This window comes from Choloepus didactylus, chromosome 17, assembly GCF_015220235.1.
Source record: "Choloepus didactylus isolate mChoDid1 chromosome 17, mChoDid1.pri, whole genome shotgun sequence".
Taxonomy (NCBI): Eukaryota; Metazoa; Chordata; class Mammalia; order Pilosa; family Megalonychidae; genus Choloepus; species Choloepus didactylus.
This window is the reverse complement of record NC_051323.1, coordinates 67,956,722-67,976,711: the sequence shown is the minus strand read 5'-3', so window position 1 is coordinate 67,976,711 and position 19,990 is coordinate 67,956,722. Positions and strand designations below refer to the sequence as shown.

The 19,990-nt window shown below is 40.1% G+C and overlaps 1 protein-coding gene across 1 annotated transcript in view; it reads right to left on the bottom strand.

Annotated features, from left to right (window-relative positions):
- The window catches only part of IL1RL1 (interleukin 1 receptor like 1), a 32,177-nt gene extending 12,835 nt beyond the window's left edge, over positions 1 to 19,342 (bottom strand). The window contains exons 1-10 of the mRNA XM_037807728.1: positions 19,291 to 19,342; positions 6,120 to 6,163; positions 5,890 to 6,032; positions 5,348 to 5,462; positions 4,787 to 4,890; positions 3,814 to 3,982; positions 3,158 to 3,368; positions 1,661 to 1,835; positions 1,404 to 1,566; positions 193 to 264 (exon numbers count right to left, since the gene is read on the bottom strand). Of these exons, the coding sequence (XP_037663656.1) occupies positions 193 to 264; positions 1,404 to 1,566; positions 1,661 to 1,835; positions 3,158 to 3,368; positions 3,814 to 3,874 (682 nt within the window). The 5' untranslated portion in view covers positions 3,875 to 3,982; positions 4,787 to 4,890; positions 5,348 to 5,462; ... (1 more) ...; positions 6,120 to 6,163; positions 19,291 to 19,342. The remainder of the gene's footprint in view (positions 1 to 192; positions 265 to 1,403; positions 1,567 to 1,660; positions 1,836 to 3,157; positions 3,369 to 3,813; positions 3,983 to 4,786; positions 4,891 to 5,347; positions 5,463 to 5,889; positions 6,033 to 6,119; positions 6,164 to 19,290) is intronic.
- Positions 19,343 to 19,990: the final 648 nt, after the last annotated feature.

Here is a 19,990-nt window from a genome sequence, read left to right as displayed (position 1 = left end):
CAAGTGCAGTCCCCGTGGAAATGCTCCATCACACTGTGACCGGTCCTCATCCCTCCTAGCCAGGGCCGGGGTCGCCTGACTAGTCCTGAGGTCCGCTGTGACAACTGCCTGCCCTCTGCTAGGGGAGTTCAGACCAGGGTCATATGGGAGACCTTTCTGGCAACTTCCACAGCATTCTTAAAGATTTCTTACCCATTTCCACTTCTATTACATCATTGTGTAGAGGTGCTCTAATTACTGGAAGCAAAGAAAAGTTTTCCCCACCTTAAAGATAAAGGGAGAATATAAATATTAGGAGAATGCTACATGGTCATCAGTATAAATCTTGTATTTTCATATTTCTATCCTATTTCACGGCAATGTTTTTCAAATTTTGTGACAATGACCCATGTTAACAAATACTTATACACATAAACATGCACACACAGACACATGTATAAATGAAACAAAATCCTTTCGGGTAATACTTTATTTTACTACCTAAGATGCTCTTTGATATTTTCTCTTCTATCTATGGCATTAAAATGAATGCTAGTCCAATCCACTAATCCACTGGGCAAGAGCCAATGAAGGGGGTGGGGAGCTCATTTATTTAAAATAGTATGATTAAGGTACACTGCAGGTGTTGATATTAAACAATGAGAGACTAATAAAACTGTGGTCTGGTGATGCTTATTTTCCAGCAGTGGAAGAGTGAAAAAAGCCAAACCAAAACTTTCCTCCAATATTGCTTTGGCCTAAGAAATCTGCGACACATTTGGGTGCCACTTCATCTGTCACAGCCCAGGCTATCCTAAAGGGACCTTGTTATACTGTGATTGAGAAATCGTTCTAAAAAGCCTTTTATAGAACTTAAGTAAATTTGAGAAACTTTTTTTATAATTAAGTGACCTACTTCAGGTCACTGACAATGCTAAAGTATTGCAAACCAGGGCTGAAAATCACTCAACAATATTTGCATATTCCATTATAAATAGCTTCTCGCTAAACTTCTAATCCAGTTTCATTTGAGATTAATTTATTTTTCTATTTTCAGAACCTCTGAGACCAAATTATGGGAAAGTGAAGTTATTCTTTCTCTCCAAATAGTTCTACTGACTTTCAAAAAAAGTAAAGTTAGCACACAGATTACTGTATCTTTGAAAAATTAAGCCAAAGAAGAAAGAAAAGATGTGACGTTGAATTAATAACATAATCCACCTCTCATATTTTTTAAGCCTTTGATAATGCATTAACAAAAACTATTTTCAGCCTGATAAAGACTGTGTAAGATAAGATGGAGCAGGAGGAAGTTTCAGGGAGGGGTATGAAGTGCAGGAAAATCAATGAGGAGGTCAAAATTCTTCCCATTTTATCTGTTTTTTTTTTTTTAATATTTTATTTTGTTAAGTTCTGTAGCTTACCTTTGACTTTAAATGATCTGGTTGCTGTCACAATATAATTGACTCCATTTTCATTGTGCATAAATTTACATGTATAATCACCTGCATCATCACTGGTGGCGTTTTGAATTAGCAAAAAGTTCTTGTACGGATAGTACCTAAATCCTTGAAGAGCTTTACAATTCTGAAATGAAAAATTCCATTCTATTTTCAGTACATTTTTTACTTGCAAGCTTAATTACGTAGTTTCCATCTGTTTCCCCCAAGTTTCTTTTTACCTTAAACCACTGAAGCGGTGTTGTCCAATTGTAGTTATCAATTGTGGGACAAAATATTTTGGAATTTTCTCGAATTCCAAATGTTGTTGTATACATCAAATAATCTGGAATATTGCAGTCTGATTGTTTTTTATTTATTGTCACAGTTACATGTCCAGTCTTATTGATGGTGGGGCTATTGAAATAAGTCAGACAATTTTTAAAAGTCACATAGTATCATGAAATCATCTAACTCTTGCCTTTAGTTAATTTGCTTTTCCTCTTAAAACAACTGATATATAGTTGTTCTTTTCTTATTTAAATACAACCATTAAAATCTATACTCCCTTTGTCCAGTGTATGGATGGATGAGTAGAAAAATGGGGACAAAAATTAATTGAAAAATAGCGGGGGATGAGGGTGACAGGATGCTTCAGGTGTTCTTTTTTACTTTTATTTTTATTCTTATTTTTATTTTTTGGAGTCATAAAAATTTTCAAAAATTGATTGTGGTGATGAAGCACAACTATTCGATGGTTACTGTGAACAACTGATTGTACACTGTGGATGACTGTATGGTATGTGAATATATCTCAATAAAACTGAATTTAAAAAAGAATCTCGAGTTTCAAATATTTTGTTACTTTTGATATAACACATAACTCCCCCCCATAATATAGCCCTAAAAATGGCTCTCTCACCATTTCCTCATATGCTTTGATGTCTGCTGCAATACCACAAACACAGTATGATAAAGTTAACCAACCTTTACCAAGGGTTTACTATGTAGCAGGCACAGTGTTATGAACTGTTTGTATATTACCTCATTTTAGTCTCACAACAACCCTTTGACATGAATTATAATGCTTAATTTACAGATCAGAAAACTGAGGAATAAGGAAGTAACTTCTCAGCTTCACACAGCTAAATACAGCAGAACAGGAATTTGAAACCTAAACTTATCAGATCCCAGAAGCTGGGGGCTTCGCTGCACGTGTGCTGCCTTTTGAGGCAGTTCATCTGACGTTTTGTATGTGCATAAAATAAAAATATTTAACAATTTATATACCCAATAAATAATTTAAAGGCACACAATCTCATATAACCCTCCTTAGCTTAACTTTAAGGTGGAAGGCACTGATAATTGCCTTTTGTCATCCACCATAAGCCTCCTTGATGCCAAACACCTTAAAACTACCATGTTTTTGTGGTGGTTTGTACTTTCTTACAGCCAAAAGAGAAAAAGTGCCCCCAATTCCCTCAGTCTCTAGGAAAGCTAGGTCTTTTTCTATTTAGGCTAATTAGACTACAAATTAATCCCCCCTATTATAAATCCAAATAGCTACTCTTAAGCTCCTGAAACCTAACCTGACTGTATTCCTCACTCTTTCATTCAAATCCCTTTATAAATTCCACTGTTCCAGAAAGGGTTAGGAAGAGAAGGAAAGTAAGGGGCAGCTGGACTACCCTCTATTAAAAGGAACAGCCCCAAGATGATGGCCGTTGCCAAGATAATACCTTCGGATAATGCAAGTGTAGAGCCCAGAATCACTGACTTTGCTCGGAAGGAACTTAAGACGTTCCCCTGAGGCAAACACGCGACTTCCTTCCTGGGTAGTGATAATTTCATTTGTTTTTGAGTAATACCAATCCACAGGGTACCGATCTCCTGCTTGTCTAGAACAGCTCACAATTAAAGCATCATTTTCCAGGCCCCAGTATTTTCTATCTGCAAATAAAAAATATAAGTATGATCCTGCAATGATCATATACAAACCATAATTCATACATTCTAAATATTTCCTTCTAGAATTAAATTTAGAAATTGATTCAGCTGGGAAAGAATAAATAAATGATTAAATTCATTTATGTCCATTGGGTACCACAGATGAATGAATTAATCCAGAATGCAATCCCTGACACTGAGTCTATGGAAAAGCAGCCGAGTCTCCCTGTCATGTCAACAAATGCCTACAACTCTCAAATTCTGACATACTTGAATATTTAAAATTAAAATTCTGACATCTTTTGTACGAAGAATGATTGAAGAGCAAAAATGAATTTTCCTTTTTATAATTCAGCTGAAAGAACTGGAAGCAAGCAAAACAAGGCAAATGTTCTTGGGATTACTTAATGTATAAAATCTAAATTTTTAATTGAAAAGCAGTACTTACTAAATGAAGCTGTTGTGGAAGGTATGAGAACTGTTAGAATGGCCAAAGCCCCGAGTCCCATTATCTGTTATCCAACAGGAGCAAGGTTGGTAACTGATTGCTGAGATGACAGCAGACTAATCAGTGCCGTGTGAGGGCGGAGCCTCTGCTGGGAGATGGGAGGTGCTCCCTAAGATTCAGGGAGGGGAAGAATCGTCAGGGTCTCTACTGAAAAACTAAATCATACACAACCACAAGCAACATATTTATCAGCCACGAGTTTTACTTGCTCAATACCCCCCAGAAGCATTAACTAATCAATAAGTATTTATTAAGTAAAATATATGTAACAACAGGGTTACAATAACACTGTAGATCTCACAATGGCCTTGCAATTTCACAATTACATTTTACCAGTCACATGAAAATGTACTGAAAGAAGCTAAATTCAGAGGAATGAAAGTGCACTTACATTTTTGAAAAGAAAAAAAATTGAAACCATCTAATTCAATAGGCCCTAGAAAATACAATGTCAAAATTGCCTGTATAAAACCACAGGCTGACAGCTACGAGTACTCATACACATCGCGCACACACACAAACACGCACACACACAGGTGCACACATGGAAATAAGTCACCACAAAGTAGCTAGTAACTCTCCCTAGGGTGAAACCTGAAACCTCAAACATTTGTCCTGCCTTGGCCTCCACTCCAAGAGTCACAGAAGGCTTTCTGAGAATAGTTGGGAAAAATAATCACATACTTTTCTTTTTTCCTCAGTAAAAGAACCATTTGACCATACATTTCTTTCCTTAAAAAGTCAAGGTCAGCAAGGAAGGAAGCTAGAAATATATAAATACCAGAATAACCACAACAATCCTTAATGTATTTCAAGAAAGCACATTTTCTCTAAATGGGAATCATCAAAACTTTTCTTATTACCTCAATGGAACAATTTCTATTACAAACTTAGATAAATAGCTGTTGCTTACCCAAACCGAGGGACAAAAAGGAATGAACTCCGTTGATGGCTGAACTAAGATTAGCTTCCAGCTCTTCTAGCTCCTTCCGTGTAAACTGCTCATGCAGGCACATGCTGTTTTATTTAATAGGAGAGACACTCAAAGATATCCTGCAATTTGCCATCCCACTCACCCTCTACTTGCTCAAAATACCAGTGAATCATGTGACAAGAATTCATTAGCTTGGTACATAAATATTTAAACATAAGCACGACACTCAATAAATCCCTTTCAAGGAAGTTATCAAGTAATTTTTCCAATGCAGCATCAGTTTCTTGAGTTGAATAATGCTTGTTCTTTATTCCCCTGATATTATTATATATTTGGTTCTAAATGTTCTTGAAACTGGGGACCTTGATGCTGCTGTTCAAGATGTCCCTTTGAGACCTCATTTGGGAGACAGTGGTTTGGAAGAGTAAGCCAGTTTGGGCAGCTTTTGGGAGCATTTACAAAGCACAAACAAGCAATGAGAAGTGGACAGGACTGCATGGAAATGTTACATTTATGATCCAGAATTTGACTCAATCTCACCCAAAAATAGATTCCAGTTCCTCAGATTTAAATCCCAATAGTGTTCTCTGTTTGGATGAACAGAAGATTTTCCAAGGAGTTCATAGAAATACAAGGATGCTGTGGCTAAGGTTACCTGAAGGTAAATGACAAAAAAAAACCATAACCCTCAACTTGTGGGCTAAATGTAAAACAAATTGTAAGCAAAATTTGGTTGTAGTTATGTATACAACTATGACTTATGACTTCATTATAAGTTCAACTTACTTTTAAAGGTCATCACATCCCAAAAGACATTGAGGACTAACTCCAGGGCAGTGCAATAATAATAATATAACACTAGATAATCCTTACATACAACTCACTATGTGCCAGACCCAGTTCTAAGTGATTTATGGACATTTACTCCTTTCATTCTCACAACCACACGATGAGGTGGGCGCTATTATCACTGCCCCATCTTGTGACAACACTGAGGAACAGAGAGTTAAGCAACTTGGCCAAGTCATATAACCACTAAGAGGTAGCACTAGAATTTGAACCCAAGCAGGCTGAATACTTACTCACTAAGGTATCCTGCCACCAGAGGTGGAACGCTAAGCACTGGAGGACTTGGAAAAGCAGTAGTACGGTAAATCAATTTTTTGGAGCCAGGTTACCACCACACCTCTTCTCAGCACTGTGTTAGGGAGCCCAGGGATGTGCTCTGACAGGAAGACATACACGATCTTGCACCCTTCGGAGATTCACCAACAAGATCTTTGGTGTAAGTTCAAAGAATTGCTATATCAACCCCGTTGTAAAGATCTGATTATCAAAATCTCCTTGTCAGTTTTGCTGTGGAGAACACAGTATCAGGAGTTAGATTGCTTGGGATACTGCCTGCAACGTGAAAGCACTGGATAAGGGTATGGTGAATAAAATAACACAAACTCAAAATTGTTTTACATTTTGTATCCCGAAACATCTTTTTAATATTTTATTAAATTGGGGCATTTATACATTAAACTAGGCCACTTTAAAAAAAAATTTTAATTTTTTTTTCAGTTTTATTGAGATATATTCACACACCATACAATCATCCATGGGGTACAATCAACTGTTCACAGTACCATCTTATAGTTGTCATTCATCACCCCAATCTATTTTTGAACATTTTCCTTACACCAGAAAGAATCAGGATCAGAATAAAAAACAAAAATAAAAAAAGAACACCCAGATCACCCCCCCCATCCCACCCTATTTTTCATTTAGGTTTTGTCCCCATTTTTCTACTCATCCATCCATACACTGGATAAAGGGAGTGCGATCCACAGGGTTTTCACAATCACACTGTCACCCCTTGTAAGCTACATTGTTATACAATCGTCTTCAAGAGTTAAGGCTACTGGGTTGGAGTTTGGTAGTTTCAGGTATTTACTTCTAGCTATTCCAGTATATTAAAACCTAAAAAGTGTTATCTATATAATGTGTAAGAATGTCCACCAGAGTGACCTCTCAACTCCATTTGAAATCTCTCAGCCACTGAAGCTTTATTTCATTCCATTTTGCATTCCCCTTTTGGTCAAGAAGATGTTCTCAATCCCATGATGCCGGGTCCAGATTCATCCCTGGGAGTCATATCCTGCGTTGCTAGAGAGATTTACACCCCTGGGAGTCAGGTCCCACATAGTGGGGAGGGCAGTGAGTTCACCCGCCATTGTGGCTTAAACTAGGCCACTTTTGCATTGGTTTCTTGGTTTTAAAAATGTAGTTTGGGTCAGAATTTTACTATCATAATCCTGAAATTTTGCAGAAGCATTGAACAAAGTCTAATTGTTGTTGTAAGATCATCCATCCATTCATTCAATAATTAAGTCCTTTTATTCAAAGTGAAATACTAGGTGATACTTATCATCAACATCATTCAACTCTAATAGACTAAAATAAAACCCCAAGGATCAAACTGGTTAAATAATTTGATCGAGCTCACCTAGTTGTGGCTAAGGTTGAAACCAGATATGTTGAACCAAACAAGGCTTTCTATGTTTTAATATCAACGAAATAAGAGAGAAGTTACAGTGGCAAAGCTTTCCTTCTTACAATTGTGACTGAGTATTTAAACAATAAAAGCTAGTGTAATTTCCTTAAGGCCTCTTATTTATAGAGAACTAAAATATTTATAGGTCTTTTCTCATTTCCTATCTGTTGCTTTGGGCTTCTAACTAGTCCAACACCATCCAATACAGAAGTATGGTAGTTTATAGCAACTCAACAAGCTATGAAATGCTAAAGCAAGGGCTTCTAATAAATAAACACAAGAGATTTTGAGCAGCCATGAATTTCTCCCAACTTAGTTAAAAATTTTCCAGTGTCTGCTTGTGGGCCTCTGGCAGAAAACTTCTTTCTAAGTCCTCTAATAACTATTCTTAATTTTCAAAATTGATCTGATAGAATCCAATCTAATTTGTTCATATTTTTTTACTTTGGGGTTTCAGTTGTGAAATCTTGCATATCCCCATTTATGATCTTCTTTGATGTTTCCACTAAAAAAAAAAAAAAATTATTCCCAGAATAACAGCCAGCTGAGTGCATTTGTAAAGGGACACTCAAATATTTCCTAACTTGGAAGCTTTCACGTGAGGCTTATTCATTTATCTTGGCCAGTTTCGTGGTTCAGTGCAAGTTATAAACATCTCAACATGTTCCAGAGCTGCTGTGGCCTGGTTTTACTCTAAGTCCATATCAAAATCCAGGGAATTTTTTTTGTCACATTGAACATAAAAACTTAAGTTGGCTCATGTTCTCATTCAGTAAATCTTACCAGAATAAGCAGGGGGGAGATTATTTCTTTCCCATTTCATCAGAGAGTATTTCCAATGCCACTTCACTTCAGTTTTTCCTTAAGAAAATGTTTTTAGAGCCTTCATTGGATGGGGGCAGAAGCAGGGTGGCATTCTGAGTCCTAGCTTTTTCCTTGGGAGACCGCTCTGGATCCAGCTCATCCAACAACTTACTATATCATCTTGAGCAAATCACTTAAGCTTTTTGATCCTTCTTTGTTGCGCTACAAGCTCCAGGGGTGCCCAAGACTCTTTCCCTCCATCCTCCTTAATGCCTTCACCCAAGTTCCGCCTCCAATAAACAAAAGAAATTGGCATATATTCAAGGACAAACTGTAATTAACAAAGAATTTATATCTCCAGAATTGAATTCCTGATCTGTCTCACCTCCCTGCTTCTCAGAAATCCAGCTTCTTTGGTAGTTTTCCTTATCTCAGTGGATGGCCACTCCATCCTCCCACTTGCTCAGGCCCAAACTTTCCATTTATGATTGACTCTTCTTTTTCTCACATATCCAACATGCAATCATCAGGTCATCCTATTGGCTTCACCTCCATCTACTTCTCACCACCTCCACCACCATCACCTCTCACTTGAATTTTAACAATGGCTTTTTGTCACTGCCCCTTCTTCCAACTTTGCCCCCCTTCAGCCTAATACAGAGGCTAGAGAGTTCTTGGCAAACATAAGTCAAAACGTGTAGATTCTCCAGCATCTTTCCACTTCCGTCAGAGTAAAAGCCACACCTGTACGGTGACCACAGAGGGTACAGGACCCGACCCCACCATTACCCCTCTGACCGTGTTCTCCGCTACCTCGCGTCCTGCCCCACCAGCCTCTTTGCTGTTCCTTGAACGTCAGACACACTCCGTCCTTAGGGTCTCTGCACTGGCTGCCCCTTCTTCCTGGAAATCTTCTTCCAGTTACCCACAGGGCTAACCCTCCCACCTCCTCAAAATCGATGCTCGGATGGTACCTTCCCAATGAGGCTTAGCTGTTACTCCATTTTAACTTGCAATGTTCCCAATGAGGCTTAGCTGACCACTTAATTTTAACTTGCAATGTTCCCCTCACCCGATCCCTATAACCTTATACTGCTGTAGTCTTTTTCTAGAGTACTCATTACCTTCCAACATTCTGCTTATTTCTTGTGTTTATTTTTTTTATTTCTCCCCATTAGAATACAGCTCCAGAAAGAGATATTTTTGCCAGTTTTGTCCACTGATAACAGCTGTGCTTCGTACAAAGGAGGTGCTCACACAGATTTGTTAAATGAACTAGTACAACCTACCAGGGGTAGAACTTTTGTTGGGAAAAAGAAAGATTTTATAGATGGATTGGAACAGGTACAATATTCCCTTGTGCCAGACTTTTACGTCTCTCTCTTCAAATTCTGTCTTTCTTTTTATCTCATGGTAAAGTAAGGCCAAAATTGCCCTCAGAAGGCCCGATGGGAACTCCCTGGGGCCCAGGAGAGTGTGAGCCTAGAGCAGACCACAAGGAGCTCGTGGACTAAACATGGCCCAGAGGGAGAAACGGGATGCCGGCCATGTGAAAAAGAGCCAACAGTCCAAGTATTTGTTTATGTGAAATGACTAAATTCTAACTAGAGTCCTTGGAGATGAAAATTTTACCATCATTACGTGGCCTCTCCTCTACTAATTCCACAGAATCAATTCCAGTGAACTGTGCTTGACACCCTTTATTCAGGGCATGTGCATCTTCCTTTATCCTGGGGCCCGTGGGCCCTTTATTTTCCCAGCTCTAGAATCAGCCTCCGTAATTTCCATGAGAATTCTAAAATTTATATGGAAAATCACAACACCCAGAACAGCCAAAACAGTGTTAAAAAAATAAGAACAAAGTTGGAGAACTTATACAATCTTACCTTAAAGACTTAATATAAAGCTATAATAATGAAATTATCACTAATATGAAAAAATAATTGATAACTTGGACTTCATCAAAACTAACAATTTCTAGTCTTCAATAGACATCATTAAAAAAATCAATAGGCCAATTCACAGACTCAGAAAATATTTCTTGTATCTAGAATTCATAAATAACTCTTACAAGTCAATATTAAAAAGATAAAATAGCCCCCCCACCACAAAAACACAAAAAAAGACTTGAATGAGATTTCATAAAAGAAGATACACCAGTGACCAATAAGCATATGAAAAAAGATGCTCAAAGTTACTGGTCTTTAGAGAACTGCAATTTAAAACTACAAAAAGATTCTACTTCATGGTTAATATTAAAAAGACTGACAATACAAAGTGCTGGCGAAGATGTGGGGCAACTGGAACACCCATAATCGCTAGTGGAAGTGTTATACGATATAATGACTTTGGAAAATAGTTTGGTAGTTTCTTATAAAGCTGAGCATATATCATATGAGACATGAATTTCTCTCCTGGAGATTTACCCAAGAGAAATAAAAACTTATGCCACAAAAAGACTGGTACATGAATGTTCATAGGAGCTAGATACCTAATGGCCAAATATTAGAAGAAACACCAATATCTGTCAACACATGAATGAGCAAGCTATTTTATTGTCATATAATGGATCACTACTCATAAAACAAAAAAAGGAACTAAGAAAGATGCAATATGAATGACTGTCACCAACATTATGTTAAGTGAAACAAGTCAGGTTTACGAGTGCAGACTATAGGATCACATTTTTATAATGTCCTAGAACTGCAAAGCAAATGTGTGATTACCTGGGATGGGAGATGAGGGGGTGGATTAACTGTAAAAAAGCATGAGAGAACTTTATGGGATGATACCTTAACTGAGATGCTGGTTTTATAGGGTGTACATTTATCAAAACATTTTGAACTTTATGCTAAAAATGTGTGCATTTTATTGTATGTAAATTATATCTCAATCAGTTGGTAAACAAAACAAAACAAAAAGTTATAGAGCATTTGTTCTATGACTCAACAATTCTCCTTCTAGGTATTTACATATGCCCACAAAACACTTGTAAAAAATGTTCATAAAATCTCTATTCATGATGCCAAAAAAGGAAAACAATCCATATGTCCATCCACAGGAGAAAGGATAAAGGAAAGGAAATGAAAAACTATTCAGAAACATAAAGGAAAGAACTTCTGATATAACATAGGTGATTCCCAAATATGTCATATTCTACAAGCTTGAGTTTTTTTTCAAAGGAGACAATAATAACCTTCCCCATTCCCCCTGCAAATTATGTTAAGCAAAATAAACACACAGGAGGGCTCATACTGTGTGATTACTCTTCTATGAAATCCAATTCTAGTGTTGGAAATCGAAAAGTATGTGTTTGGGATTGTGGGATGGTGGGGGTAGGATATTTGCATGGTGATTACATGGATGTATACAACTGTCAAAACTCATTGAACTGAACAATTAAGATCTGTACCTTCAACTGTATATTAATTATTTCTCAATAAAAATAAATTAAAATTAAAAAAAATCCTATTTGTTCACATACGTAACAGAAATATAACTGCACTGAAGTCAAGTGACCCAAATTTATCACTGGGATGTCATACCACGTGAAATATCCACTGGAGGCCTTGCCAATTTTTATTAAGCTTCTCGTAATAAATTTTCTGAATGGGAAGTTGCTGATATTTGTGAAAATCATTCCAAGAGCACTGGAACAAGTTGTCTTGTGTATAGTTCAGTAAACTTTTCCCCTTGAAAAAGTTTAGATAAGTTTCCCTTCTGAATTTATTTCAATTTTTCTTCTTCAGATTAAAGGAAATGAGCCAGGCCTAGTTCCCGTAGCTTGGGTGAGCGTGAGACGCGATGACACCCAGTATCAACAACGGAACATCGGCACTGAGCAGTTGGAAAGACGACAGCCACCGCCAGGGAGTTGGCACCTAACCCTGCAGTTTAGAGATTGTGGGAAGGTGCCAGGGGAGGGCTGGGGAGGGTATTAGGAGGTCCTGAGGCAGTGGCTGTTGAACCATCCCTAAGCAAGTATTTCCGAGTTTTGACAGCTAGCATGGACGCACACACCAACTCTGTACCGACTGGGCCTGTAAAAGCACTGGGCTGTCCCCAGGCACCCAGCGAGGGCCTCCTCAGTGCCAGTCCCCGATTCAGATGGCCAGGGACAGCGAAGCACCCACCAGGCAGAGGAAGGGGAGGCAAGCACACTGCCTGAAGGAATTTACAACCTAGTGGAGAGAAAGGACCATGAGCAACTGAAATACATAAAAAATACCTACAAATGACTTTAGATAGGATATGTTCAGGGAGAAAAGTACAGCAGGGATGGGAAACAAGGAGAGTTGGAGAGGTGCCCTTTTGGGTAGGAGATCCAGGCGGGTGGCCTCTGGCCAACACGCCAAGCGCAGTCCAGGCAGAAGGAGCCTGCATGGTGGAGGCTCGGTGCAGACGCGGCCCGGGGTGTCTGAGAGGGGCAGGAGGCCATGGGCTTGAGTGGGCGAAGAAAGGGCTGAGCAGAAGGCGAGGGGGTCAGAGCAGTCCCCGAGTCCAGATGGAGCACCACCTTGTGAATCGTCATGAGGACTTCGGCTTTTCCTCAGTAAGATGGGGCACCATGGCAGGGGTCCCAGCCGAGGACCAATATGACCCGATTCAGTGTTTTAACAAGAACGTTCCATTGCTGAAAACACCCGTAATGGAGGTAGGAGATGAAGATGTGAAACAACTTAGGAGGATGCTCTGATCAAAGGTGGAAGAGGCAGTGGCTTGGACCAGGGTGTGGAAGCGGAAGTGGTGAGAAAAGGCTGGATTTTGGATACCTTTTGTGAGAGGAACTCACAAGGATTTCTTGATGGATAGAACATGGGGTATGAAAAAGGAGAGCCATCAAAAGTGACTCCAAAGGTGGTGTCCCCTGGGCGACTGGATGGATGGGCTTTCCCTTTACTGAGATGGGGAAGTCTGCAGTGGAACAGGTGTTAGATGAGAGTAGGTCAATTTCAAAAATACTAGGCTTGACAAATCTATCAGATATACAACTGGAGATGCCAAGCTCTCAGTGGGATATTTGCTTCTGAAGTTCAGAAGACACATTTGGACTTAGAGATACACCTTTGGGATATGTCAGTGTGTAGAGACCTGGAAAGAATGAAAGCAGAGAGGCCATGAGGGCAGAATACAGCAATTTCTGATTTTCACCATAAAACTTCCCAGGATAGAGGTATTTACCTCACCCTAAAAGAAAAGTTTGGGTTTCTATTCGTCAAGCAGTGCAGAAGTGTTTAAAATGCTGAGTTTATGATCCAGGCCCACTTCCCCGTCACCTCTACCTTAAAGATGACACTGAAATAATCAAACATCAAAGCAGTATGATATGACTTTGCTTTGGAACATGAAATGGTTTTTTGTTTGTCAGATCTTTTTTCTTTTTTTTATGTGTGTGTGTGCGTGTGCACACGCTCTGCATTTTTTCTTCCTGGGGCAAAAGAAAATAATGCAGGACAAAACCTGACTCACCAATATTTCATCAGAAATTTTTACTTTGAAAAACTTCCCTCTAACAGTTAATAAACAAAAAGATAACAGAGACAGAAGAAAGAGACAAGCAAATGAAAGGAAAAAGAAAAAATAAAATAAAAGGAGAGAGAGGGAAAAAAGGTAACCAAGTGAAATCCATGAACTCTCTGAGGGTAGAGATCCTGCCTTATATGTGGCTAACTCACTGTCCAGCGCCTAGCACATTACTTACACTGAGAGTGTCATTGATAAATATTTGTTAACTATGAAAACACAACCTATGAATCCAAACCTACACATACCATTTTATTCTCTCATCAAATGTATTTATAAATGTAAAGGCTAATGTTTGACACTAACTCTTTTCTTCCATTTCTTTGCACCTTCCTTCCTTTTTAGCTGTTTTTCTTTGTGACTGTATAACAATAGTACTCATTGACAATAACTGTATAACAAATGAAAAAAAGATTGATCTCTTAAAGCATATCCATAAAAGAAAGTTCTATTATAGCTAGCTGTGGCAGTGGGTACCCATCACTAGCAAACGGGAAGGAGATATATTTATAATTATATAATATCTGTTTCCAAAATGTAAACACAAACTTCATGGGACATTAATTGGTTCTTAGGTTTAAAAAAAAGTTGTTGAGAGACACAAAGTCAAATGAATTGCAATAAATTCTATTCCCAGAGGTGTCCTGAGATCTTTTAATATGCCAATACTTTCCATCACCAAAAAGATACAACATGCCAAGCTTCTCAAACTCATTTACTTATTTTTAACTATTTTACATTAGAATCCATTCTTCCTTCCCCTTGTTTTTGTCTTTTTTTGTTTGTTTTGCAAATAACCCTATAAAATCAGAAGCCACTTTGGGAACCATTGCATTACTTATTTGTTTCTTTAAATTGCAATTTCATTAATAATTAGTCAAGATTGTAATGGCATTACAGTCTTGTCAATATCACCAATAATCTCCATGTTGCTAAATGCAAATGCCAGTTCTCAAACATCACTTTAACTTGAGCTGTAGCCAGCATCTGTCACAGTTGAGCAATTTCTCCTCCATCTTTCTTCAGGACCTACACTCTCCTAGCTTTCTTCCCATCCCACTGGCTGCTCCTTGTCATCCCTTCTCCCAACCACTTCAAGATTCCTTCCTTGCACCTCTTTCTGACTCTCCCATGTGATTTCAACCAAACACGTGGTTTCAAGGCTCTAAACACCATCTATAGGCTGATTACACTTAAAGCTGAACTTGCCAGCCAGACTTTTACCCTGAACCGCAGACTCAGATATCCACCTGCCTTCTCGCCACCCCACTTTCCGTATCACGGGCATCTCGAATAAACTTGTCGAAACCAGTCTTCCCACCAAAACCTGCTCTCCCGACAGCCTTCTTCATCTTGGCTGATGGCAACTCTATCATTCCAGCTGCACAGGTACAAAAGCTTGGAGGCATCCCGTACACTTGTCTTGCTCACATCACATCCAATCCATCAGTCAATGGATCTGCTTCCCAAGTATATTCAGAACTCAACCATGCACCCACTTCTCACGGCCCTCACTACTGGCCAGGCCACCACCTTCTCTTGCCAGGATCATTACAATAGCCTCCAAACTGGTCTCCCTGCCCTTACCTTGCCCGTATGACCTATTTCAAAGCAGAATCCACTGTGATCCCTATAAATCACAACCCTGCTCAAACTTCCCTTTTCACCCACTAGCAGTCAGATCCCTGGTAATGGACTAAAAGACCCTACACGATTTGCCACCATCACCTCTCTGAACCATGTCCCACTTCCCTCCTGCACCCTCACGCCACCGCATGTCCAACATTCTCTCCTGTTGCTTGAACACCCCGAGCTTGCCTCCCCCCCATCCACCCTTGGAGCCTTTGCACCAGCCGTTCCCTCTATATGGGATTCTCTTCCCCCAGGTATCGTGTGGCTCACTCCCTCACTCCTCTGTTCTTTCCACCTTCTTAATGAGGTCAACCTGCCCCGCAACCAACCCTGCACCCTTAATCTCCCATACCCCACAATATTTTTTCATGGCATTTATAGCCTTCTAACCTACTGAGTAACTAATTTACGCACCACGTATATTTTCTGAAGGTTCACTGATGTATCCCCAGAATAAGTCCTCAATCAATATTTTTTAATAAATTAAATAGTTTATTAATGGGAAAACATGATGATTAATTTTTCTTCCAAGTATATTGTCATATAATTGAATCCTTTTGCTAACGTGAATGTCAGATTTAAGGTTGCTCTTATTACCAAGGTGGAAGTAGCAATAGGAGGTGGGTGAATTAGCCCTGGATTTAGCTCAGAGGCTGGAAGCACAAACCATCACTGGCAGATTGAGAGGAGAGGAGGATTAAAATGACAACAAACATAGACCAAAGAATGGAGAAAACGGAAAAACCAAAAGGAGTTGTGTTTAAATTGACCCTCTATTTTGCTCCAAAATATGTCCTGAATGAAAGCAGGTGCCAAATCCGCTCAAAAGTCACTTGTTTGGTCACCCTGATTTAAGAAGTTCTTAGTTTTAAGACTTAGATCACAGTCTGAAAAGAAGATTCACTGTGCATAGGAGTTAGCTTAATAGAGAATTCCTTTAAAGAGCAATTTCTCTGGTGCCTTTTAGGAGTTGGTTTTTAAGTCAGTATGATGTTGCAGAAACCTGTCAGGGGATAAAGAAGCTCAAATTTCCAGGAACCACAGCTAAAAAAAGACAAGGTTGGAAACGAAGATAAAATGTTTTTGAACATCACAACCCAGAATCTATCGGGGCCCTGCTTGAGAAGAAAAAACAATGCGAGGAATTGGCAGCTGAATGCCCTCGTTTATCTCTATGCTCACCTCTCCTTCCTACAGAATGGCTAAAGCCACGGAAACTTCTCTCTCCTGAACATGGGAGTCAAGAGGATCATGATTTTCTTTAGAGTTTGAGGTACTGCTCAGATGATGAGTTGAAGAGATTCAGGTGCAAGTGTATAGTGCAGAATTCTTTCAGCCAAGCTTCCCTCATAGGGTTGGTGTTAGTCACAGACCAACTAAGGAGCCAGGTGAAGAGGATTTTTAGAAAATGCCAGTTGGCCCTGGGGAAGGCAGGGAGAGTGAGGAGTGGGGAAGAGCTACCAAGCACCCCAGGTGTACCCACATCACCCCATCCCTTTTTCCCAGGATGCAACCTTCATGTTGGGCACCTACACTGGGGTGCAGTGGGGCTGAGAAGGCAGAGACCCCAGCCTTCGGCTCCATCATAGCTGCTACCACAAACTTCTGAGAGCAAGGCATGGGGCAGGTGCTCATTCACAACTTAGAGGGGGCTCAAAATGGGCACCTGGTGCCCACGCTGGAATCATATTCAAGGAAGTTGTCAAAAGACAGAAGCGACCCCACGTAAGGTCTGCAGTTGTTGAAACTCAAGGTGATCTGCTCACCTTGGGGTAAGTTATAATCCTTTCGCTAAACCCAGTTACATTTAAGTGGACACCCTTTTTTGCATGTGCTTTTCCATCAGGACACTGTCCCTTCCACCTATGGGGCTCAGTCACACTGGGTCCAGAGCCAGTCCTTGCCAAGGCTCGCAGCATATCCACAGACGGCCCCGCAAGCATCAGCAGGCAGTAGTTGAAGGCACAGGGTTCTAAGTCAGCTAGATCTGGGTTTCACACCTGCGTCACAGAATTATCATCAGAACCACGCCACACGATGGAGGGGAAGCACCAGCCACAGGGTCTGACCCATCGTCCTCGCCATAGGCTCTCAGTAAATAATCGCTGTCATTGCTGCTGCTATTTTATTACAAGTGTGCTTAGGGTAAGTGTGTCCCAGCCATGCTGGAGCCTCCCCCAGCCCTAGCCCAGGATCCCTTTATCACTCCATTTCTCCTTTCTCATCTGTGCCTGAGCCTGCCTGGCCCTTTCTGTTCCCCTTTCTGGGATCCGGACTCTTGGTTGCCATTAGAGTTTTGCTCCCTGCACCCTGAGCCAAGGCATTACTACACACACATGCAGGTGCACACTCACACAATTTTAGTATCGCCGCCACTTGGACACTCCAACACGTGTCCCTCCCATCAAGAGTGAATTTGCCCTCCGATAGCAATGCCAGCCTGGCTTGAATTCACCCAAATCATTCAAAACTGTCTCCTTTGCAGTTCTCTGCATCTGCACTCCCAGAAAAATGGAAAGCATGAAGGGGTGAGCAGAGAAATACAGAACTTGTGATCGAAAGACAAATGGTGAAGGATACAGATGCAAGGTCTTCCTACTGAAAATGCAGCCGTCCAAAGACCAAAGTCACCGAAGCCCAACTGAGCTGTGGGGCCACAAACCCAAACACAGAGGTGTCCAGTTAGGAAAACACGTTCTGGCCATTCCCTTCTGACCTGAACAGCCTGTTCAAGAACAGAGAGAAGCACGTCCTGCTGCAGAGTCTGTAACATTCAGCAGCCACGGCGGCACAGTCTGCAGGAGGAAAGCAACTAGGGCTTAGCAGGGTAGCAGGTGCAATGGCATGCAAGAGAAGTTTTCTAGAAACTCAGCTGAGGTAGCCCAGCATTGAGGCCCAAGGATAAAAACTCTCAGAGTAGGGAAAGAATAAAACAATGACAACAATGAGAGCTGACATTAAGTGTTTGCTGTGAGCTAGGTACTGTGCTAAGTATTTTAAATCCATTGAAATTTTAGAAACCTCCCTCTGTGCTTGTTATTTGTACTAAAATGCTGGTTTTATAGGCTAGGAATCTGAGAATTGAAGAGGTTAGATAAGTTGCCTATAGTCTTGGAGCAAACAAGTATGGAGCAGGGATTTAAATGCAACTCTGCATAACTCTTGAGCTTCCTGTCTCAAATCGCTGTATGTGGATTAGCAAAAATGGCTTAACAATATCCATATTAGGATTGTCAGACCATAACACATGAATAATTTAGCCTCGGGACCTAGTAGGAGAACTTCTGCAGCTAGAGGGAGAGAAAGCACCTATTTATTTCCTGCTGGGGGAAATTATAAGACAAAATAGGCCCTCAGTAGGCTCAGCTGTGTTTGACCCTATTATTCTGTTAGGTGGGCTTCAGAGAGAAGAAGAAAGGAGCCAGAAGGTTGAAAGCTGGCACCAATGACAAGGCAAACTTAAATCAGTATCGACTCCCTATTCCGTGAGGAGTGAGTGGCCCTTCCCAACCCTCTTCCTCAGATCCACCTCTATCATTTTCCTTTCTCTATTTCCTTCTCACAGGAAGGCTCTGACTTCGCTTCCCCACCCCATGTAGCTCTCCCTCACCCCTTTTGGCTTGCAGCTCCTTAGAGCATAAGTTCTTTTCTCTTGTCCTTCAGCTGGGTAGAGTCCACTTCTGGATTTTAGTGAATTTCAGAAGGAATAACTATGGAATATGAGCACTATACATATCCATCACCTTCCTTTCTCACCCTCAATAAGATAGTTTCTATAAATTAGACCAAAGTTCCACAATATACAAACAAGACTTCGAGTGACTTCATCAACTGATAACTTGGTCTTCCCATTGGTAAAATTAAGTTAATGCTATTTTGCTCAAAGGCAAAAATTAATATTAATTATTTAACCTAAATTTTTAGTTTAAAATTCTATTCCCTTTGAGTAAAAGCATTTTTTGAAAAACATCTTAAATGCACTTACCATCAGATAGTGGTGCTTGAGCTGTCTCCTCTTCAACTTCCTTCCAGCCGAGTTTATGAACTCGAAAGCTCAATTTCTCCAAAAGCTCTGTGCTAACTGCAGCAGCCTCTCTCTCTCTCTTTAAAAACCTCCCATTTTCCCCATCAGTTAAGACACAGGAACAACGTTACTGATAGGCTGAACCTGATAAACTGTACTGTTAACAAATTTCAGCTGCAGTTTTGACCACATTCTCTCCATTTGAGATTATCTTTGATGAAGGTATAATTCCAATTTAAAAATTACCTCCATATATGGTAACATTAGATCTTTACCATGATATTTTACTTCCCCGTTGAGTGACTTTCTCCGAAAACTCTCCCTTAGCTCCATCTAGGTGGCAGATCACCGCCCTCAGAGTGGTTCACTAACATAACTTCCCCAAAGCTGCAGCTATTAGAGCAACAGTGCATATTTCTGCAGCAAGTTGTATTATTGATGCCTCGATTTCAATGCTTTGAAAACTCTAACATCTGTGGGGGGTAACTGTGTTCGGGGCTCCATGTGTAATGATTTTGCTCCTTTTTATCCCATGCAATCCTCAGAGCATACAGGAGGCTCAGAGAGGCTTAGTAACCTACCCAAGGCAATGGCCAGTGTATGATAAGGCCAGAATCCAAAGCCTACAAAGCAGGACTCCTTCAATATAATTTCACCAAAC